Source organism: Chenopodium quinoa, unplaced genomic scaffold (assembly GCF_001683475.1).
Source record: "Chenopodium quinoa cultivar QQ74 unplaced genomic scaffold, ASM168347v1, whole genome shotgun sequence".
Taxonomy (NCBI): domain Eukaryota; kingdom Viridiplantae; phylum Streptophyta; class Magnoliopsida; order Caryophyllales; family Amaranthaceae; genus Chenopodium; species Chenopodium quinoa.
This window is the reverse complement of record NW_018745000.1, coordinates 7,357,463-7,383,088: the sequence shown is the minus strand read 5'-3', so window position 1 is coordinate 7,383,088 and position 25,626 is coordinate 7,357,463. Positions and strand designations below refer to the sequence as shown.

The 25,626-nt window shown below is 34.6% G+C and overlaps 1 protein-coding gene across 1 annotated transcript; it reads right to left on the bottom strand.

Moving 5' to 3' along the window:
* Positions 1-19,205: 19,205 nt before the first annotated feature.
* On the bottom strand, positions 19,206-19,811 carry LOC110707618 (protein FAR1-RELATED SEQUENCE 5-like). Its single transcript, XM_021885644.1, has one exon. It carries the CDS (start codon positions 19,809-19,811, stop codon positions 19,206-19,208), a length of 606 nt encoding a protein of 201 aa, XP_021741336.1.
* Positions 19,812-25,626: the final 5,815 nt, after the last annotated feature.

Sequence of the window (25,626 nt, the reverse complement as noted above, 5' to 3'; positions counted from 1 at the left end):
TGCCTCGGTCTCTTCTTCTTCGTCGAGCCCTTGATCATCGATTTGATTAATCTAACGTGGTCTTAGGCTACGAGAACGGTCATATCAATGCGAACCAAATCCAATGCTCGTAGTGGCTCAAATAAGTCCGGAAAAATGCTCCAAATCTGCAATTTCCTATAAAGCAATACCAAAGCTACGAAACACTAGAAAATGCATATTAGTGATAAAAATAGCTCCGTAGAGCCAAAATCTACTCCTAAATATGACTAAGGGACGTGGTAAATCACTATATAAAATGGACATATCACTCATCATAAATCGTAAACTAAACAGCACCAAATCGTGTTATTTCGGTTTGGTTTGGTCCGATTTCAATACTAATATGGTTTGGTTTGGTTTGAAAAATTGACCAAACCGTATTTTGCAGTTTGGTTTGGTTTGGATTCAAACCGCACCAAATAGACTATGTTCATCCCTATTGAAGACGGGTCAATATCATATTATCTCAAAAGATGTATAAAAAATTAGTGGGAAGAAGACGAGTCAATATTATATCATCTTAAAAGATGTATAAAAAATTAGTGGGAAGTTGAGATACTATCTGGGCATCCACTCCTTTAACTATACCAAATTAATCCTAATGATGAAATAGACAGCTACATGTTCCCAAATATCTTAAGCTTTGGAGAACTTATGTGTGACTGTGTCCGTTTAAGTAATGCAATAGCATGCGTCTCTAATTTTCTTATTGAAGAAAAGGAGAAGGGTAGAATACTAAATCTGATTGCCACACACTTAGTCTGATACTAGACACATTTATGATGTGCCGCATCAATTACAGCATGATGACCAGGCACAAAGTCCGACATCCCCGATTGTGTCATGGGCGATGACCCAGTCAGGTCAACACACTCATCAAGCCCCCCATCCCATGAGTAAAGTGAGAGGAGGTTTGTACTACCCACCACACAACTCAATATCAACTTCTTTACTTGGTAAAATCTTAGACCAGTAGCAATCATTTACAAGGATGTCATGAAAGAATTATGTCGATGTTTAATACCAACAACACTAGCACATTATACATCATGGTATCCATAGATCTCCAAAAAAATCCTGGTGCAAGAAGAGCACGACTTTGATACGAAAAATAAGAGGACACCTATAGACACCTAAAAATGTCTCCCCGATCGAAACCCGATGATCAGTAAAACCTTTCATCTCCATTTGGTTCAAGTAAAGTATTGAAATAAAGGAACACTTGATTATTGCTAATAAATCCATATCATTTCCAATTATCATTTCATAAACCATTATAACCATTTCAATATCCCAAACACTTTTCTTAGCCCAAAATCCACATATCTTATCCCATTTTCATCTTATAATTACTTTAGTTCTAAATTCGAGTAAATCTAAAATCCTTACATGGTTGGATAGCCCTTGAAATAAGCTTTCCAATGATATATCATAAGCCCAATTCCGAGCTATAAAGAAAATGATATGATCAAAATACCAAACTATATCCAAAACCAACACTCTTGCACTATATGGACCATATCTTTTGATATAGATAAGATGTTGACTTAATTCCAATTGGGTTGGAAAGTAGACTTGCAGAGTTTTCCAACGATATATTATTGCTTTAATTTGACTTTAGGATCAAAAGTTATGATAAAAACAAATACCGCAAAAACTGGAAATCTGCCACGGGGCGCCATAAGTGCCACGACGCGACGGATTTTGTCGCCTAGCGACACGACAATGGCTAACATGGCGCGATGGTTCTCTCATTTTGGACGATGTAATTTTTATTTTTCCCGTTATTTTTTTCTATAAATGATGTGGCCTTTCGTGGGTTACGGGAACGGTTTCCTACTCATCTTCTCTCTAAAAGTCTTGTTTTATTAATCTTCCATCCTTTTAAAACTTTCAAAACTCCTCCTTTAAGTGCTCTTAGACTAAGGGTTTCAATCTAAAATCAATTTAATTTGTTTTCTTTAATTGAATTTATTTCTTTTGATTTAATTATTTAATTGAATAATAAACTAGCCGTTTATTCATGATGTAGTTGCAAGGTTTTGCAATCAAAGTAAGTAGATTTAATTAATCCTTCGTTTAATTAATTCTATAATATTTGTTCTTTCTAGATATCATCATGTTTAGGGATCATTATTTTTAATTATTAGTATCATGCTTAGGCATTATATTAGTATCATGCTTAGGATTTTATTTATAATTAATTAGTATCATGTTTAGGATGCTTTAATTCGTTTCTTTAACTATTATGATCTAGTTGCTTTCAATATTTTTATGCATGCTTATTATTTAATATATTTGATTTATTCTATTTGTGTTGATCACCTATATTGCATGTTTAATTGCTTGGGAATATGTAATTATAAATAACGCCTAATAAGATAATTTCGACAACCGTTTTAGGGGTCCAGTAATCTTATTGCTTAATTCAAGTTATCACAATAATTAGATTTATGTGTGCATTAAATATTCAACCAACTTAGCTTAATTAGTTTGGAGCGAATTGAATCTTGTTTGTATGTCTTTTAGGTTGCAATTAATACATGTCACTATAAGAATCGAGTAGCGGCCAATACGGGCGACATTGGGTTCATGACTCAATCCGTATAATCATCCCCGAATATCCAGTTATGGTTCAGGGACCACTATAGAGTGTAAAGAGTATAATCTCATGGATTGTGATGGGGTGTAACCTTCATGGATCAAATTGTTGTTGCCTTTCGGTTTGTCCCTTTTCGAGGTTGTCTTTAATGATCCATAAACGGTTAAAAAGTTCCTTAAAAACTTGTTGGCGGCTTCCTACTTTTTTGTCCCTATTGTTATATGTCAAATCTGACTTCCTGTGATTGCCAAGCATATTCACCTAGGCTTCACGTAGGCGCACTTCGAGCGACGCCTACTACACCCAACCGGAAACATAGCACACAAGCAACGATAAGTCTTACTGTTCATCGTCTAACCTAAACCTTATATCGGAACTGCCGTAAGCTAATCAGAGGTGCGATCTTCCTGCTGAGATTTCAATAAAGTCATCTGCCGTGTGGATCATGAAAACGCGGATTTGGTTGTTTTTGTAACTTGTGTGAAATATATATATATATGTGTGTGTGTGTGTGTGTGTACATATATATATATATGTGTGTGTGTGTGTGTGTGTATGTATGTATGTATATATATATGTGTGTGTGTGTGTGTGTTTCTTCATGAGTTTGGGGGCAGCGATCTCACTTGAAATACTCAAAATGTCAGTCTCCATAGTTTTATAAAATTGAATCAATGCACCATCAAAGGTAGGTCTAAAAGCAACAACACCAGGCTGCCGAAGAAGCGTAGTCTGCAAACTAGCAAATTGCAACCACTATACAAGAAAAGCATAATTCCTAATATCACCTGTAGAATAAACACTAAGCTCCCCACACTACAAGAAAACAGCTGGATTCCGACGGAATTTTTCCGTCGGAAACATAACAAAATCCGTCGGAATCACCACTTCCGACGGAATTCCGTCGGAAAAGGTCTGTCGCAGCACCCCTTGTCGGAAAAGGTTTGTCGCAGCACTCTTGAAGCTCTCTTTTACAAAGTTAATCTCAATGCTTAGAGACTTTACTAATGATAATCTCTTACAAATAAAGCATGTACATGCTTTCAATTGAGATTTTTACTTTGGTGTAGTATGTTTAATGTAGCTTTCAATAGTTTTTATCTAAAAAAAATAATGATTTTGAGGTTACATCATAATCCGTGCTTACTTTCGTTTATTTTTGTAGTACAAACACTAAAAGATGCAGGAAACCCGGCCCTAAAATCATGAAAAACAAAAAAAAAAGAAAAAAATCAAGACACTTCAACGTACCACATAGCAATCGTGAAACAATGTTCGTAATATCATCAATTTACTTAACAATTGTTTTGACAAACCTTTCCCAATTCCAAAACCCATCAAAAGATACCCCAATCCAAGACTTTAAGTATTAACCCATTTAAAAAAAAAATTAAGCTAGATAGATTTTTCGTTACAAAAATACCCAAAGAATTGAACCCATAAGATCTGATCTGAACTTATTTTTTTAAAAATAAGTAAAAATAAGTTGAACTAAACAAGGTCTTAGTAGGAAAAACTCCATTGATAGCTTAATCTTATTTGAACGCATGTACATTTTCAATACACATTGTGTTACATCATCATCGTCTTAATTCAAATATTTAACGAAGATAGGCTACATTTGATTACAATACCATAAAAAAAAATGATGTTATAGAAAAAGATTATCCCTTTTATTATTTAAGATGAATTTAACATAACTATAATTAAATTAGATAACGTTTGACAATATTCTAGGGCTAGTTTGAATGGAAAATAGGATTGGGTAACAATTAACAAGTTAGTAGTACTTTTAGACTGTACTTTGCAATTTTTTGAAAGATCTACCATTGACAAAATATATATACTTTAAATGGATGTAATTGACAAAATTTTCAGGAAAAAAAAAAAAGAATTGATGTTAGGTCTTACGTTCAATTGTTCAAAATTGACTTTGTTATAGTCACGCGTCATGAATACAATTATACAACCAACAATCACGGGAGCGCTGCGGTACAGCTTTTTTCAGCATTACATTTTTATATTTTGTGAACAAGTAAATGGAAATAAGTGGAAGAATTGGAGAATTGCTTAACAATCATCATTATTATACATGTATTTCGATATTAAAATCATTTATAAACTCATTTGCATGGTCTCACAGATATGATTTTGTTTTAGCTTTGCTGTTAAAGTTTTACCTAAAGAAAATTATTGAACTATCATAACACTAGAATTCCAGAAAGTTGCATTGTAATGCATTTTAATAAACAATAACGTACTTTTGGATGATTTTAACTTATAAGGAAGGAATATTTGATAAGAATAAACTTTAAATCTCTGTTATCTACATGCACCTTAAGTCTTGAAACTTCTATAAAACAAAGCATTTTAATCCATTTTTTTCTCCATCTTCATCAAAAGGGATGAAACAGATGTTAGTCTTCACTTCAAAACCTCAGAAACCAACGTAAATTAGCACCAACGTAACAACCAAACATAAATAGAGGCTAAAATTAGCAAAGTAGTACTTCCTCCGTTTTCTTTTAATTCCTACACTTTTCACTCACCAATATCTTATATTATTAATGTGTAGAAATTATAAAAATTGATATTAATAGAGTAAACCGAGACAAATTTAACAACATGACTAAAACTATAAATCATCAAATATAGTCAAAGTAAAGTATATAAATAGTGTAAAAATCAAAGTGTTACATTTAGAAGAAAGAGATGGTATTGGGTGCGTACGGTCGGACCCAAATTATGCATGCGACAGACTTGGCTGATATGTTTCATCTGTTGGCTGATATGTTTCATTTGTTGGCTAATATATTTCATTTGTTGGCTGATACGTTTTTTGTGTTGCTTGACATAAGTTGACTGATATGTTTCTTTAGTCGGCTGATATCTTTATTTTATTGGCTAATATGTATATTTTAGTTGTTGGCTTATATGTTTCATTTTGTTGGCTGATGTGTTTATTTTGTTGGCTTTGCTGATTTCATCCTTTTGTTGGCTGATATGTTCCTTCGGTTGCTTGATATGCATCTTTTGTTGGATGATATGTTTCTTTTGTTGGCTGATATATTCCTTATGTTGACTGATACATTTTTATTGATGTCTGATATGTCCCTAATATTGACTGATACAGACATCAATTGACTGATATGTTCTTTTAATTGGCTGATATTGGTATTTTGTTGGCTGATATACATAATTAACCATTTCATCCAACAAGAACCAATTTCATGCGAGTTTGTTAAAAGTTAATGAACTTACCACTAACATTAAACAAACACTAACATGGAACAACATCATTGCTCTCCCCACCACCACTAGCAGCCTCAATTCAACCACAACCACAACCACCACCACCACCATCACCACCACTTATTTTTTTTTTTGAAAAATTGGGGAAACCGTGACTGAGCTGCTGCCCAGCCACGTCACTGTCGCTGCCGCAGCCAGACTTACATCCCAGCCACCACAACAGCCTGCCACAACAGCCTGGCACAAGCCTAGCCATTGCAGCGCCGGCTGGCGCAGCCAGGCCACAAGCTCAGCCACGCAACCAGCAGGGTAGCAGCTAGGACGTGCAACGTTTGCACCGTCCAGCCACCACCCCTCCCCTAAACACACCTACTACCTCTGTGCATGAGCACCCTTCCCAGCCACACCGCAGCTCCTGCCGTAGCCACGCCGAAGCCCAACCACACTTCAGCTCCTGCCGCAGCCATGCCGAAGCCCAGCTGCATCCACGACCAGCCGCGTAGCTAGGCGGAGTGCCCATCCATGCAAACCAGCAGCGAACCACGCAAACCAAGCATCGAACGTAACAAAGGAGATTGCAACAACAATTTCGATTCAATAGCAATTTCGATTCAATCATCAATTTCGATTCAATAGCAATTTTGAAACAATATCCCCTTTGGATTAATTATGATTGGATTAATTCAGATTTTCATCGTCATCGTCGTCATCCACCATTTTTGTCGTTATCGTTGTCTTCATCGTCTCCTCCGCCGCCGCACGAAACATATTGGGTGCGGACCGCACCTAATAGTTTGTGTAAAAGAAAACGGAGAAAGTATTAAACTACTCCCTCCGTTTCGTAATAATCGCAACATTTTCCTTTTACATTTGTTTCATAATAGTTACAATATTTCCTAATTTGGTAAAAACCCACTACTATTTATTATTTCTCTCCTACAAGCCTCACTTATACTAGTTTTTTATTATTTCTCTCTCTTACAAACAATTAAATATATCTTCACTAACTATACTTTATATTATAAAATTTACCCTATCATCCTTACCCTATAAAATTCCTAAAACTTTGTGCAAGACCTATTATTGCGATTAATATGAAATGGAGGGAGTATAAATTAAACGGCATATATAGGTGTATAGTTTATTCATAAGCTCTTTGACAATTAATAATTAATTAATTATCACGTACGGAGTATTAAATTCCTTTCTCAAAAAAAACATAAAGGCCTAAAAAAGACATTATTACCCTTGGGGTCCCAGTGAATAGTAGCGTAAGTTGAGGAAGGATCAAATCACAACTTATCTAAATGCAACGGTGGCCTCGGCGCAGGTGCCGTATGCGCACATGATGGATCATGCTGGAAGAGTAGTTGTTGTGAATTGTGTGCATCTACTACTTGTCTACTTTCCCTATTATCATTATTTGTTCATGTCTTAATATTTAATTTCATATCCTGGAATAATTTTTATAATTATTTAATGAGTTATCTAAACTTTTTCTTCCATTATTGTATGCTGCATTATTTTACCTAATTAGCCATTATTATAAGATTTTATTTGAGATGATATATTATTAACTATTAGATTTAAACTTGTACGTAATTAGTGGAAAATTTATTTGAATTTGTGGCTTATATTTGGAGAACAATTAAACAATAAAGTTAAGATCTTATTTCAGCAGCACCAATCAAAAGAAGCTAATAGCATCTCTAATAATAGGCTAATTGTAAAATAGGCTTGCCATGCCACTTAGAATTTTAAGCTTTTTTTTTTTTTTTTTTTTTGGTAGCTATTTTGTGTCCCAATGGTTAGTAATTGGCTAGCTATTAAAATGAGCTTAACTTTCTCAATTATCTTTATAAATTTAATTATTAGTATATTAATCTCTAAACTTTGAAAAGTTTTTCTCCTTAGCAAATTAGCTTGTTAAGACTAATTTGCTTGGGTGAAAATACAAGTTTATCTCCTTGATAAACAATGGCAAAATTGTAAATAAATCAACAATTTTTTGTTAAAAATGAACCCCACACTAGTTGATTTACTTACAAATATGCCATGATGAATAGAAAATAGATCCCACAATAGTTAATTTATTTAGAGAAGGTATTGGGTGCGGCAAGCCGCACCAAAGAATTCGTGCAGCAAGTATATATGATATATTGATATGTAGTATTTGGTGGAGGATATGTATTATTTGATATAGGATATATACAACTTGTGGAGGATATGTGTTATTTGATAGAGGATACGTACAGTTTCTTGGGGGATATATATTATTTGTTGGAGGATATGTACAATTTATCTTTGATAGAGGATACATACAGTTTGTTAGAGGATACGATGTAGTATTTGGTGGAGGATATGTGTTATTTGATAGAGGATACGTATAGTTTGTTAGAGGATATGTAGTATATGGTGGAGGATATGTATTATTTGATAGAGGATATGTACATCTTGTTAGAGGATATATGTTATATGTTATTTGATAAAGGATACGTACAGTTTGTAGGAGGACATACATTATTTGTTGGAAGATACGTACAGTTTGTTGCCGCAAGAATTCTTTGGTGCGGCTTGCCACACTCAATACTTTGTGTATTTACAAATATGTCATGATGACTAGGCAAAATTGTTGACTTATTTACAATTTTGTCATTTGATAAACAAATTTTATTTATCAAAGAGATAAATTGAGGCTTCCTCCTTGGCCAAACTAATTTTATTTTTTAGCTCCAGTGGTCAAACTAATAGCTAGAGACTTTTGGGAATTGCAAGTAAGTCCCTAGTTATAACCACTAGAGTTCCTCTAATAGAGCTAAGGATTATGTAGCCTCACTAGGTCATTAGATAGTCATCAACAAATAGAACCTTATTTTTAGACAGTAAAATTTTCTATACCTTAATTCTGATAGATTTGGTATGAGTTTTGAGAGAAGAGGGACTTAATTGTAATTGTATATATATATATATATTTTTTTAAATGTGATTTAAGTTTTTCTAAGTTATTTTTAAAGGGAAAACCGGGAGAGGGGAGCTTTCATTAAGGGTGTTGTTAAACGTCGTTCGCAAATTACATAGCGTCGCTCGCATTTTTTACTTGAATTTTCTAATTTGCCCCTCGTATATAAATACTCGCGAAACTAACTTACGAAACTTACAAGTCATTTCACTACTAACAAATTCTCTCTCTAAGATTTTATCGCTCTAAAACCTTATTTACTGTCCAAAAAAAAAAAATCAGAAATTTTGAAAAAAAAAATCTGAAAAAAAAAAACAGAAAATTTGAAAACCATACAAACACCAACGAACACCATCCATCCAAGGTTGATTCCGGCAATGGCGGACCAGCGCCGCATAAGGCTCACTTACGGTGGTCATGGGGGCGGCGAGCAGGTAAGATTTGTTTTTTGTGGTTTTTAAATTGAAAAAAAAAGAAACGTGTTTTCTGGGGACTTTCGCCGGAAAATTCCGGATGTTGGGTGGAACATTCGGAAATTTCAGGCGGATCTGGGTACTTCCACCTGAAATTTCCGAAAGTGTAAACCCCCATATTTTTCTTAGTAAATAATAATTATATATTTTTATGTATACAAATATTTTATAATAATTTTATACTTGTATAAATATTTTGGAAAGATTTGACAGAATAAAAACAATAACTTATATTTCAATAGCATTTTACTCACTTTGGGCTATGATTATCATTCTAATTCTAAAAAAAAAAAAAAAAAAAAAAAAAAAAAAGAGCTCAAACCCTCATTTTTTTTTAATTAAGTAAACTTCTCCCAAAACCCTCATATTGCTTCCCCTTCTCCTTGCCGCCACTGCCCAGCCTCATTGCCGCCTGCACACCGTCGCCGCTCCACCACCGGCGACCCCTCGCTGCTATCCCGATCCACCACAGCCGGTTCCCTTCATCTCCCCTTCTTTCCTATCTTTCTTTCCTTGTTTAATTTCCTTAAAGTTTCAAGCTTTATATGAATTTTTCAATGATTTATAGTTATTATGGTTTGATTATGCTTATGAGTTTTAAGAGATTGTAAATTTACGAATTATACTTTATTTGAATTATGGAATTAAATTTCAGATTTAATCTATGCGAGAATTGGGGGTTTTAAATGTTGATTTTTCGTGATTTGTGGGTTTAGAACGTGAAAATTGAATTATCTAATTATAATATGTGCAAATTATGTTTGAATTCAAATATCTAGATTAAAAATGAAATTTCAGATTTGGATTATGTATGTTTTAGAGTTTGAAATCGTGATTTTTTGTAAGTTTTGGGCTTGAAACATGAATAATCAATTTAACTACTTACTTTGTGTTTAAATATAATTTTATCTTTAATTTTTGATGGTGGTAAATAATTTTCAGATTTTTAGAAAATTGATTTTTGGGTTTAAAGCAGGAAAATTAATTATAGTATGTGTAAAATTATGTTTAAATACGATTATTTTGATTGTAGATTAAATTTCAGATTTTGAATTATGTATATTTTAGAGTTTAAATCGTGAAATTTGAAAGTTTAATCGAGCATTTGTGAACCTAATTGAACCCTAATTACATATTCCAAGTTTAAATATTTGCATCCCTATATTCTACTACTAAACTGAAATTTCAAATTTTAATCTTAACTTTAAAAAGCTTTAAATCATGGTTTTATGATGGATTTTTAAGTTCTCAACACACTAACGTATTGTATAATGATTGTTTCAAGTGGAAATGTTTATGAAATTGTTTTGCATGCTTAAAATGAATTTTCAGATTTATAACACTACTTTAAAGTTGCTGAAATTTTGCTATAAGCCATATTTTTTATGATTTTAGCATATAAACTCATAGTTGAAGTACTAAATTATTAACTGTGGCTATTGGGAATAATTTAAGAGAATTATTTCAATATTTTAAAGGATTTTTAAATAGTTTGGTATTGCTGTAAAATAGTTTGCTTGGGTATTAATTGAGCTATTGTTGTTTTGTTTAGGAGAGGACTTCATAGAAGGTGACTTCTAGCCTTAAAGTGGCCACCCAATTTGTGTACTCAAGGTACGTACAAGAATACGAAGAACCTTGATTTTAGGAGCATGCTTAGGACTTGGAAAAACCTAGAATCATGCTAGGGAACTTGTGGATTGGTTGAAATTGTTTGGTAATGAGTTGATTGATGATCAATGTGATGATTGCTTTAATTCATGTATGAGAGATTGCATTGATTTTTCCTTATGAGTATTATTTATGCAATACTTTGCAAGGAGAGCTTAGAAGTAAAGCTACAAGTATACATATGGAATGAATCATTTTAATTACTTATTCATCTGTATTGAAATGGAATGAGTAAAGGAAGAGTTAAAGTCTTATAAGACAAGATTGTGGATATGAGGTGCCTTATGCACTTAAGGTGTTTATACACCGAGGTAGTTAAAGGATTCAATAATAAATGTTGTTTGTCACTAATAAATTAGAATTAAATTGGAAACTTGAATGATTTGAATGATCGATGTATGATTGGTTGTGTTGTTTTCATATGAGTCATCACCAAATTTAAACTGGTAAATCACGTAAAGTGCAAGAAGGATGAGCAATAAAACTCTGGATTTGTGCACATCTAGAGTAATGACAAACAGGGGTTGGGGTTCACGGGGTATTAGTCGTGCACTTTTCAGAGGCCGTCTGATCTACGAGTCTCTTGTTTTAAATTCTTTTAAAATTATAATGAGTTAGATGAGATCTCATACTAACTATGGCCACAAAGTCGCGCCCGTCTGCCATTGGATGTTTATTAATGTCTTCCGAAAGGAGGCATAGGGTTTTCTTATTTAATGTTCCGGAATGGAGCACAGGGGGACAACCCGGTCTATTGCTTAATCCAATTAATTAATGAAGTGATCAATGCTACTTAAATAAAAATTTAGTAATGAGTAACTATTGAGTCATGTGTTCGAGTCAATGATAATTTTATGAGTGTATGGAATGCTTGATTGTATCATGCTAAGACTCTTTACTATATTTCGTAGCTTGTACGTACTCAGCGTTGCTGATTGCGTGCTTTTGTGTGTTTCTCTTGGTCATGGCCTTCGCCTTCAATGACCTTGTAATGATCCAATTCTTACACTTGTAATATTGGGGAGCAGATTAATCACAGGTTTTTGCATAAACTGATTTGCATCAGGGTGATGGGATTTGAGCGGCGCATTGGTTAATCACTTAGCTTATTTTATATCATAGATTGAATTTTATTTTAGTTCTAATTCCATTTACTTCCTATTATACTTGATTTTGAATAAGGGTCGTTATGGTTCCAACTTGTAAGACTAAATTGAGTTTTGACTTTTAGTTTTGAAACTTATATTCCTTTTTAAAACTAAGTTAGTTTTTCGCTGATGATTTCTGAAACTAGCCTTAACGTTTGAACACGTGGTGGTAGCACGCCAGTAATTCTCTCTCACAGGTTATTAAAAGTATTTACAGGTTACTACAGATTATACAGGTTATTACAGGTTAATACAGGTTTTAAAGAGAGAATTATTAGGGTGTTACAAAGTGGTATTAGAGCCAGGTTAGATTTAATTACCACTAAAGCCAATTAGTATGTCTTAGGCGCCTAACTAATCGATTAATGATTTTGTATTTAAATGTAAAAAAAAAATGATTTTAAGTTTAACTATGTTTGAACTAATCGTTTTAAATTTTATAAAATAATTTTGAAACTTGAATTATTTATGTGGTGAGATTTGGGTAGAATTAGAAAGGGCATGCATGCATATTGATTACTTTTCATTTATTTAATTGTTGCAAGTTTCTTAGTTAATAAATTGTGTGATAGTGTTCTAATTAACTTTCTTGATGTGTTCATGTTATGCCTTTCGAATGCTTGTTATGTTGGGATAACGTAGAGAGATGGATAAAAATATAGTGAAGGTGACTCAGCTTAAGCAAGAAGAGGAGACCGATTACAACACAGACTCTTGGGATAAGTGGACTTTGCATCCAAATCAAAATGATGAAAGAGAGGTAACATACCAACGTTGGTATGAGTCCAGGATGACTAAGAAGAAAGACAGAAGAAGGTATTCAGAGAATCCTTAATGAGTTGTCAGATGAAGAGGAGAACTTAGAACCACCAAAACCACAAGTTGGGAAGAGGACTACTAGGAATCTGAATCCGCTTTACAAAGCTGTTATTGAGGACTCCGAAGATGAGAATGACCCTATTTTTGATACTAATACTTATGAGGAAGAGAAAGACAAGAACTCTAATATGGCCCCTTAAATATTAGGCTTATTAGAGTATAGCTAGTATTAGTAAGGTTTTGCTATCAATAATGGTTATTAGAACCTCACTTAGTTTTGACTTTGACTATTGAATTTTAATTAGTAGCTAGAGCTACAGAGTTATGGATTGAGATTAATACTTTTATTGGAGATATACTAAGAGTTATTATTCTATTATTAGGATTCCATTTCTGATAATATGTTTGATTCAAGACCAATATAAGTTCTGTGATTACATATAATTTTGAGGAAATTTCTTGTTTATGATTAAGTTGAGTAAAAGTAGCGCGGGATGGGGATTACTTTTCTTAACTTTATTTATTCCTGCGTGTGTATTGTGCTATTATTGTTCGATTTTGCTTGGGACGAAGGGGTGCAAAGTCCAAAGTACCCTTTTGAACCAATTTATGTGATAAAACGTCATATTGTGATTGAATGAATATATGCGCACGATTTTTGAATTCTGTTTAAGCTAGAGTATACGTTTACCTTCTTTCAGGCGTAGAACTAGAATGGAAAATAATGCTGCATTAGCTGAGGCCATCCGCATGTTGGCTGAAAATTTGAATCAGAATCGAGCTGACCAACTTGATCCCCATGCTGAGATGTTCAAGAAGTTGGCCCAAGTTAGGCCACCAGTTTTCAAGGGAGGTGCCGATCCTACCTTCTTGGAAAACTGGGTTCGAGAGTTTGATAAGCTATTTGTGGCACTGAATTGTCCTGAGGGTATGAAAGTTGACCAAGCTGCTATATACCTTAAGGATGAGGTCGATATATGGTGGAGAGGTAATGCTGAAATAATTAGGGACAAACCAAACTTTGGGTGGGAAGTGTTTAAAACTGAATTGAGGGATAAGTTTACCCCCCATCTTTGAAGAAGCAGAAGGCTCAAGAGTTCATTAACTTAGAGATGGGCCGAATGTCGATTTTAGAATACTATAATAGGTTTATGACCCTTGCTAGGTTTGCCCCTGAGGTTGTCCCGACTGAGGAATTGAAGGCACAGAGGTTTGAGCAAGGTTTGACTAAACAGTTGCAGAAAGACCTAGCTGGGAAAGTCTTCAAGACCCTAGATAAGGTGTATGAGAGAGCTGCACACATGTACCGTTTGAATTCTAGGGATGTGGAGGAGAGTACTAAGGTCGGAGAGAAGAGGAAGGACTTTAGGAACTCTAAAAACCAGGGTCACTTCAAAAGGTTTAAGAATGGGGGCTCATCTGAGAGGAATAACCAGAACGTTAGCAGATTTGCTAACAATGGGGAGAGGAAGTTCAACTGCAAAGGTGTAGGAGAAACCACCCTGGAAGAGACTGTGAAGGAAATTTGGTGACTTGTAGGTTTTGCAATAAGAAGGGGCATAGGGAGTATGAGTGTTACACCAAGCAGAACCAACAAGGAAACGGTGGGAATGGTGGGAGCACCCAGTAGAGGCCCAACAACTTTCATAACCAGGGAGGTAGAGGCAATGGTCAGACTGGGAAGTTCGGGAATGGTAACAGTAATGGCAGCAACAGACCTGGAAATGGCAACAAAAACTCAGGCAATGGCAACAATGGTCACCAAGGAAAGAGCAACACTCCCGGGTGTTTGTCTATGATGAGCAAAGGACAGGCTGAAAGGTCCTCAGATGTAGTCACTGGTACTTTTTCTATTCACTCTGTTTCTGTCAAAGCCTTGTTTGATTCTGGAGCAACTTACTATTTCATCTCTACTTCTGTTGTGCGCAAATTAAACTTATCTGAGTCGAGTCATGTCGATATGTTGGTCAGTCTGCCTACTGGCAAACTTGTTCATTGCAATAGATTATTCAAAGGCTTGCCTTTGAAAATAGGAGAAGCTGTTTTTCCACCAAATCTTATTGAGTTCAACTTGGGGGACTTAGATGTCATTCTGGGAATGGACTGGCTAAGTTTATACAAGGCTAAGATAGACTGTGAGATACAGAAAGTGCACCTGAGTGATACTTTGGGTAAGACGGTGTCCCATAGACGTTTTGGGGAGCCGAAAGGCATTGGGATCATTTCTGCTCTAAAGGTTAAGAAGTTGGTAAGTAAGGGGTATCCATTGTACTTCTGTTGTGTCCAAGATTTGAGTAAGGGTGAGAATAGGCGGATTGAGGATGTGCCCATTGTGAACGAATTTTTAGATGTCTTTCCGGATGAGATTTCAGGGTTGCCACCTAAAAGGGAAGTTGAGTTTACCATTGACTTAATTCCAGGAGCTGCACCTATTTCTAAAGCGCCCTATAAAATGGCACCAGCTGAGATGAGTGAGCTGAAAGTTCAATTGCAGGAGTTATTGGATAAGGGGTTTATTAGGCCTAGTGCATCACCTTGGGGAGCACCAGTCTTGTTTGTGAGAAAGAAGGATGGGAGTTTGAGGCTATGTATTGATTACAGAGAGTTAAATAATGTGACCGTGAAGAATAAGTACCTTTTACTGAGGATAGATGACTTATTTGATCAGCTGAAGGGGGCGAGTGTGTTTTCAAAGATCGATCTGAGGTCGAGGTACCACCAGTTGAAGGTTGCAGATAAGGACATTCCAAAGACAACCTTTGGAACTCGTTATGGGCATACGAGTTTAAAGTCGTGCCATTTGGGTTAACCAATGCACTTGCCATATTCATGGACCTGATGAACCGAGTATTTCATAAATACTTAGATAAGTTTGTGGTTGTGTTCATTGACGGCATATTGGTGTATTCGAGGAATGAGGAGGAACATGCTCAACATTTGAGAACCATTCTGGAAACTCTTAGAAGTAACAAGTTGTATGCCAAGTTTTCAAAGTGTGAGTTCTGGTTGGAAAAGGTTGCATTTCTAGGGCACTACATTTCTAAGGAGGGTGTATCGGTGGATCCTGCCAAGATCAAGGAAGTAAGTGAGTGGCCTACTCCTAAGAATGTGACTGATGTCCGTAGTTTCTTAGGATTAGCTGGGTATTATAGAAGGTTTTTTAAAGACTTTTCGAGAATAGCCAGACCCATGACTGCTCTTATGAAGATGCAAACTAAGTTTGAGTGGAACGAAAGTTGTGAAGTAGCTTTTCAAACCCTGAAAGAGCGACTAACCACTGCACCAGTACTAGTGTTGCCCGATGGGAGAGACGGATTCGAGGTATACCATTCTTCAAAGCATGGTCTGGGATGTGTTCTGCAGCAGAATAGGAGAGTGATTGCCTATGCATCGAGACAATTGAAGACACATGAGGTTAAATATCCTACACACGACCTGGAGCTTGAAGCTGTTGTGTTCGCCTTGAAAATTTGGAGACATTATCTTTATGGTGTCACCTGTAGGATTTTTACAGATCATAAAAGCTTGAAATACAATTTTCACCCAGGATCACTTGAATATGCGACAACGTAGATGGTTAGAGTTCCTCACAGACTACAATGTACACATCCAGTATCATGAGGGAAAGGCGTATGTTGTTGCAGATGCTCTTAGTAGGAAGTCGAGTCATAATGTTAATGCTTTGATTGTGGATGATGAATTGTGTGAGGAGATGATGAGATTGAACCTTGAAGTCGTTCGTCAAGGAGAGTTAGAAGAAATATTGAGTGCTTTGAAGATTCAACCATCCATATTCGAGGAGATTAAGGAAAAACAAAGGGAGGATGAGTCATTTCAGTGGATTAGGGATAGAGTGACTAGCGGCGCAGAGACCGAATTCAAGATTCATTAGGATGGGAGTCTGAGATACAAGGAGAGATGGTGCATACCGTAGAAGTGTGAGGATATAAAAAGAAGAATCATGGAGGAGTGCCATAACACACCTTACTCAGTTCACCCTGGGGGAGATAAGCTGTATAAGGATTTGAAAGAGTTCTACTAGTGGCCGAATATGAAGAGAGAAGTTGCTGAGTTCGTGTCTAAGTGTTTGACATGCCAGAAGGTGAAGATAGATCACAAGAGACCCATGGGGAAAGTGCAACCATTGGAGGTACCAGGATGGAAATGGGATTCTATTTCCATGGACTTTGTAACAGGATTACCAAAGACTCGGAGTGGGAATGACACAATTTGGGTGATTGTAGATAGACTTACTAAGTCAGCGATGTTCATTCCAATCAAGGAGACCTGGAAAAAGAAGCAATTGGCAAGTACTTATGTGAAGAATGTGGTTCGTTTGCACGGAATTCCCAAGGACATTGTGTCGGACAGGGATTCGAGATTCCTGTCTAAGTTTTGGCAGAAGGTGCAAGAAAACCTTGGGACTACCTTGAAGATGAGCACTGCCTTTCATCCTGCGACGGATGGCCAGACTGAGAGAACCAACCAAACCATGGAAGATATGTTGCGAGCTTGTGCCTTGGATTTTCAAGGGAGTTGGGAAGATAACCTTCCCTTGATTGAATTCTCCTATAACAACAGTTATCACACGAGTATCAAGATGGCACCTTTTGAAGCATTGTATGGAAGAAAGTGCAGAAGCCCAGTGTGCTGGAATGATTGCAGTGAGCGTGTAACTTTGGGAACAGATTTCATTGAGGATATGGTGAGCAAGGTGAGATTGATTTAGTCAAGAATTAAAGCAGCACAAGATAGGCAAAAGAGTTATGCCGACCTGAAGAGAAGAGATGATGAGTTTAATGTTGGGGATAAGGTCTTTCTAAAGGTCTCACCAACAAAAGGCGTGATGCGGTTTGGCAAAAGGGGAAACTAAGTGCTAAGTATGTGGGGCCATATGCAATTCTTCAACGTGTGGGAAAAGTGGCTTATAAGTTGGCTTTGCCAATGGAGTTCGAGAAAATGCATGATGTGTTCCACATTTCTCAATTGAAGAAGTATGTGCTAGTGAAACCCATGTGTTGCAACCAAAGACGATCCAACTAGATGAGTCTTTGACATATGAAGAAAGACCAGTGAAAATCCTAGATCACAAAGTGCAAAGTACTAGGAACAAAGATGTGAAGATAGTGAAGGTCCTTTGGTCTAAGCATGAGTACGAAGAGGGCACTTGGGAGGCCGAAGAAGAGATGAGAAGGAAATACCCCGAGTTATTTGATGAGGTGAGTTACGAGGGCGTAACTCTTTTCTTTTAAGAGGGGTAGAATACAGTGTGATTTCGCGTTTTACCTCATTTATGCCATTTATTGTTTTAAGTTTACATGATCTTGCTTATTATTGCCAAGTATTGTTGTGTTTGCATGCTAATAAAGTACATATGACTAAGTACGAGTTTGTTAGGTATATATGATTGAGAAACAAGCAATTTACAGCAATACAAAACGTAATAGTTTTAAGAAATTATGGATTTTGGGTTAAGTTTCGAGGACGAAACTTCTTTTAAGAGGGGTAGATTGTAAGCCCCCATATTTTTCTTAGTAAATAATAATTATATATTTTTATGCATACAAATATTTTATAATAATTTTATACTTGTATAAATATTTTGGAAAGATTTGACAGAATAAAAACAATAACTTATATTTCAATAGCATTTTACTCACTTTCGGCTATGATTATCATTCTAATTCTAAAAAAAAAAAAAAGCCCAAACCCTCATTTTTTTTTACAGGAAGTTCCCCTAGACATCTGGATTTTTCAGGTGGAAGTCTGGGTTTTTCGAATTTTTTTAACTTTTTTTTTTCTTTTTTTTTTTTTTTGTGTGTTTTTCGTGATTAATATGTGTTCAAATATGGTTTTTATTAATTTTGGAATTTTTTTTCTCGTGATTATTGATATGTATTTTTTTTTTGAGTAATATAATTTTATTTTTTTTATTGTTATTGTTATGTATTATTGTTATGTATATGTTTTTTTATTAATTTTTGAATTTTTTTTTCCCTCGTAATTATTGATATGTATTTTTTTTTACTAATCTAATTTTTTTTATTGTTATTGTTATGTATTATTGTTATGTATTTTTTCGTGATTAAAATTTTATAAAAAAATTGATTGAAATTATTATTGTTAGTACTATTATTATTATTATTATTATCGTTGTTGGGAATATTATTATTATTGTTGTTGTTATTAGTATTATTACCATTGTTATTATTGTTGTTGTTGTTGTTGTTGTGTTGTAATGTTGCCAATTTTGTGGTTTATTATTGATTTGATTTGGTTCCTGGAAACACTTCTCTCAATGTCGCACATAGCCCAAGCTCACGGTCTGTCAGAAATACCGACGGTTCCTTATCATACCCAATCAACTCTCTCAGTCTCTGCAAAACCCAGCGATAGCTTGCTGTGCACTCGTTGCGCATGAACACATAACCGACGAGGAAATTCTGATTTGTCGGTGTCACACCAACTATCTCAAAGAACGGCATCCCGTATCGGTTGGTCTTGTAAGTGGAATCCATATCGATCACATATGGGTACGTCCGTAGTATGTCTACCTTGACTGGGTGCAATATAAAGGCATGTTGTAGAACGCTGAGATCATCAGACATGACCCAGTAAAGATGCTGACTCTGTCTCGCCAAATGAAGAAATTGCTTAACTCCTCTCCCATCAGACATCTCCGTTCTCAAGTCATTCCGGCAGTTGTAAATGTGTCTGATGTTTGGATGATCATCAGGAAATTGCTCTGCAATAGTCGCCATGATGTTACGTGGTGCAACCTTGGACTTCGTCATGTCACGCACAACCTTCTTCGCATCCGGGCTCAACTTACTAATTTTACGATGACCCTCCTGATACACAATCATTGGATGGTTATGGGTCTCAGTTGCATCATTTTTTGCCCGGATCTTCCAACTATCGGTGACAAACTCGTAGTATATCTTGATGTAGAAAGGACAACCATTAGCTTTGGTCTTTGTGTCCTTTCGAATAGCGCCCTCCAAATCTCTCGGCTTGCTCTTTCGTCCCCGATCTTATCTCAAATACCGATAAGGCCTCCCATCTCTAGTTTTGTTGTACGACGACTTAACCAAAACAAATCCAAGATTTATGGAAACAGCATCCGCCCATCTCACTGCATCTTTAAACATTGAAAAATGCGTGTCCGTCACAAAATGAGCACTATAATTCACACCGTCACAGCCGTCTTCAAATTCCGCATCCTATAAACATAAAAGAAAACAAACAAAACACTCCATTATTAGTATTTTAATTACAATATTAATAACAATTTTTTTGAAACAACAACAATAATAATAATAATTACAATATTAATAACAATATTTATAAAACAATAATAATAATAATAATAATAATAATAATAATAATTACAATATTAATAACAATATATATATAAAACAACAACAATAATAACAATAGTAATAATAATAATAACAATAACAATAATAATAATAATAATAATAATAATAACTACTATTAACTAATATTAACTAACATCAACTAACATCAACTAACACTAACATTAACTAATTTCACAACATTAACTAAAATTAACTGACACTAACATTAACTAATATCACAACATTAACTAATATTAACTAACACTAACATTAACTAATATTAACATAAACTAATACTAACAAAAATAACTAATAATAACAATAACAATAACAAATAATAACAATATTAATAACAATTGCAAACCACATTTTTTTCGCAACCCAATTTATGCTCACCAATAATAATACAAAACAACAACAACAACAATAATAATAATCAATAACATTAAAAAAAAAAAAAAAATGAAAAAGGGACATCCGCCCAAAAAATCGGTGGATACGGAAATTTTAGGCGGATCCTTCATGGAAGATCCGGATTTTTTGTTCGGATGTCCCTTTTTCAAAAAAAAAAAAAATTTCTACGACTTACAGATTCTTCCGAAAATGCCTCCGGTGTACGATCGTCGCCGTCGTTCATCGTCCAAAACCCGTCAGTAAACCTTGATAATTTTTGTTTTTTTAGAAAATTTAATATTTTTGGTGGTGGGCCTAGGAATTTTCGGACTCGGGATTTTTTTAAGGCAAGTGGTGGGTCAAAGTGCTCGGGAATAATATTCAAATGCTCGGGAAACTATGTGACAAAGTGGTAGAGCCTTATAAAACCCAAATTCGCACAAGGAAAAAACGGTAACTTCACATTAAAATGAAAGCGTCGCCTTGTATAATGGGAGCGACGAATAGCAATTCACTTCGTTAACTAGTAAATTGAGTTATGACTAGATTATGATACCTTGGTTAAAAAGAGTTCACATATACATGCTCGCTCCACTCTATTAGAGAAATAAACTAGTATATAATCTCACTGCTAAGTGTGAAAGGAAATTCCTACTCTATTCACATAAGAACAAGAAAAGGAATTAAAGCATAAACTACAGAGTAATACACGAGAAGTTAGTTACAGTAAGAAGGAAAAAAAAAAAAGGTGTATAAATTGTTAAACAGTATTATGTAAGGAAGATAATAATTAAGGAACCCGTTCATATTACTACCCACTTCACGTTATATTCGAACAACATTTCTACCGTTGTTGACAATTACAATATTCTTTAATAACATGTTATGCGTTAATGTCTTAACGAGGATCGGTGAACTGTAAATTGTAATCCCTCCGTTCCCTTTTATCAACACTTTTGCCATTTTCGACGCTCCTAAATGTTTGTCACATTTTATGTTTTCATATTTATTAAAATACATAAAAAAAGACTTTTATATCCTCATTGTCCTTATTAAATTCTCTTCCTAATTTACCCTAACATTTGGTATAAAAATTGTGCCAACTATTGACTAATTTAATGTTTTACACTCTTGAATCTTTCAATTTTCCTTTCCCATGTACTTTAATTATTTTTATTACTTTATTGGTTGGGAATTTCACTTTCCCATATACTTTTATTATTTCACATTCTCCATCTTAATTCCCGTGATTTTCCTTCAAAAGTGACAACATTTAAAGGAACGGAGGGAGTAAATCATTTGAAGGATGTTCGCTATATGTGAACATGGGTTGTACGGTTATGGTTTTAGGGTTAAGGACTTAAGGGGTTAAGTAGAGCATAATTTTCCTATAATGTAAAACAAATTTCATTTATATATAATTTGGCATACTTTTTAATAACATTAGTATAGTACCTGTTATTTGACCAAGAATCAAGATTGTACAAGTTTGTTGGAAGACGTGAAATCATAGACTCTCCTTTCACCTCTGTGATATACTGAGAGGGGTTTAATTTTCACCCCAAATATTCTTGTTACAAAGCTTTTTTCATAGGCAAATATAAAGATAAAATTAATATTCTTGTGGTAGACCCTATTCTTAGGCAAACATAAAGAAATTATTTTTCTGTATTCCTGAAAGATTTTAACACTAAATTGCACATGCTCAAATACAAAACTTTATGTATTAATGTAAAAGAAAAACATCAAACTCAGGATCAACTACAAAAACGCAGCTAAAAAAATCTTAAAATTATTTGGTCCCAACATAAAACATAACAAATGATCTAAAGATATTCAGGACCCAGCACCAAACACATGGAATCGGTTCTTGAAGTATCTGGAACGTAGAAAAAAATTCATTAGAGATTGTCGGCTCAACTCCCAAGCTTACTTTTTCCGAAATATTTTTATTTTCTTCATGTACTTTTAAATTTATAAGACCAACCTCCCCGTCAAAAAAAAAAAAAAAAACACCAAAACGAAAAAGAATTATAAGACCAACCTTTTTCATTGAATTACAACACTTTCATTGAAATTAAATCAATTCTCAATTTCTCATTAATTATTACTAAAAGAAAAAAAATTAAAATAAAGTTGAAAATTGTAAAAATTATGTTCCTTTATTCTTTTTCACAAAGTTTCATAGATTGGCCACACCTGGGTTACTTGGTCCCATTTATTGGTTACATTTCAACTCTTTTTATTTCCATTAATATTTTTTTAACACATTTTTCGTCATATGTACATACTTCATATGTAACTATTCTTATTTTCAATAATATCTAAACTATTACTACTACATTTCTTATTATCTGCAACAAAGCGAATTTTTTTGTATAACAAATAATACTCTTTTGTTGCAAATAATAAGAAACAGAAGTAATATTTCTTTTTACCAAGAGTACAATATTAACTTACAAAGCAAATATTCCCATTTTCCTCCATTGACTTAATATTTGATATATATGACATCTAATTATTAGTTTTTAATTTTTTTTTCTTTAATAATCTTGTAATATCATCAAACGTAAGTGCGTAACTAGAGTTGTCAAAAGTTGACCCGAATTGAAAATTTTACCTGAATCCGATTATGAACTGACCTGTTTGAATCCGGAAAAATGGTGACCCAAAACCTGAGTATTTGAGACTTGAACCCGAACATGAACTGACCTGGAGATAACCCGACCTGAATATAACCTATAAAGACCTGAACCTAACCCGACATGAACCGAAATTGACCCAAACCTGTTTTAACCAGTCAAAACCCGAATGTAACCCGACTTATTACTAACCTGACCCGAATTCAACTTGACTTGTTATTGACCCAACCCAAATTAAAACCCGACATATTCTTGACTCATCTCGGACTCAACTTGACCTGTTATTGACCTGAACCGATTTCAAATTTAATTTATACCACCTATTAATATATAGTTACATACTCCTTTCTAAATTATTTCTATTAAGAGTAAGATGTTCGCTGCGCAAATAAGAATATAAGATAATATTATATGAAATAAATGACAAGATGTGTCATTTGTGTGCTTGTGCAAACGAGTTATTATGACTCTATGGAAAGTTCAATAGTCAATAGTTCAATACATACTACTTCTTAATCCTTACTCAGACAAATTATAGCTATTTGCTCATTTATAAGTGTTAGAATATATTAAGCATATGTTCCCTAATTATTGTACACAAAGTGTATCTTTATTTAGCTAGTTAATATTTGATTACCATAGTTCTAGACTTCTAGTAATCAGTTCGCTATTTTAGTTAGTCAATATTTGTTACCATACATTTAGCAATTAGTTACCAGCTAACTGATTGCTAGAACTATGGTAATCAAATATTGACCTGACAAGATATGACTCAACATAAAACCAACCTGAGACCTGTAACCCATGGTTTTGGGACCTGAACCCGAAGACTTGAATAAAACTTGCAAATTATTAAATTGCACCAAACTCAACCCGAACCTGAGAATGACCCTAACCCGTTATAATCCGTTGAAACCCGAATTTAACCTCACATGTTATCAATCCGACCTAAATTCAACCTGACCTGTTATAGAACCGACCTGAACCCGACCCAAACCCAATAGGATGCATGACCCAAACGTGACCCGATCCGAACATGACCCGAATCTAACCCGACCCGCATAGGTAATGCTATTAACCCGAATTAACCCAATATAAACTAACCCGACCCACATTGGCCCAACTCAAACCTGACCTGAATACCCGAATTGACACAAGTATTAGTAACCATCATGCATAGCTTGCACATTAAACCAGAATTTAGAGATGACAAGATCACAAGACAAAAATGTCCAATATGATGTAACCAACAGGTGTTTATTGGACAAAATATTTCCATGTCAATGAAAATCTTAATTTAACAGCTCATTTGATTGAATCTAACTTTCTAAGTTGCTAACAAAGTTTTGATCTTAATTAATACGAGTCTACTCTGTTGGCCCATCACTAATTAAAGTAATTATTCCAAATAACTCACTAGTCAAAGTACATGTGCAAAGCTGCTCAGTTATCAAATTCAATTCGAGTTGAAACCGACTTGATCCTTACTAGGAAAACGTCCAATACGAATCTGTTTTAAATAATCTGAATCCGAATTCGAGTAAATAGATTCAAAACCCAATAGGAGGTAGATCGGACTTGGATCTTGCACAAACTCGACTTTGAATTCGACTAATATGATGTAAGAAATGAAATTTATTAGAGAAAATACTAGCAATTATTAGTATATCACACAAACGGAGCGAATTTTATCTGATGTTCAAATAAACGGACCATATTCGAATGCTAAACATTACTCAAATTGGACTCGGACTCAATTCAAGCAGATTCGGATTCGAGTCCATGATCCGATTATCAAGCGGACCGAATTAGGATTTAGCCCCATCCGACACAAATTTGATCCATTGCGGTTCATAGTTACACCTCAACTCTTCAACTACTTTGATTTTAATTATTACCCTTCAATTCCACGATAAAAGTAGTGTTAGAGGTGTCAAAACTCACCCTACTTAAACTAATGTGACCCAATTTAAAAGTTACCCGATTTAGAATTTAATGCATAATGATTTAGCCTGACTCAACTTCAAACTACCCCTGGCCTAACCTGACGCTATTGAACTCAACCTAAACTTCCGAATTGACACCTCTATGTTGTATAACATTTGAATACTTGACTGCTTGACTGGTACAAAGTTTTGGTATAGAATTTTAATACTTCCTTTGTTCTTTTTTTATCGCATCACTTACTATTTTAGGAAGTTTATTTATTATTGCATCATTTCCTTTTTAGGATAAAAAATATCTACGTTCATACTGCAAATACCCAACATACCCTTACTTTTTCA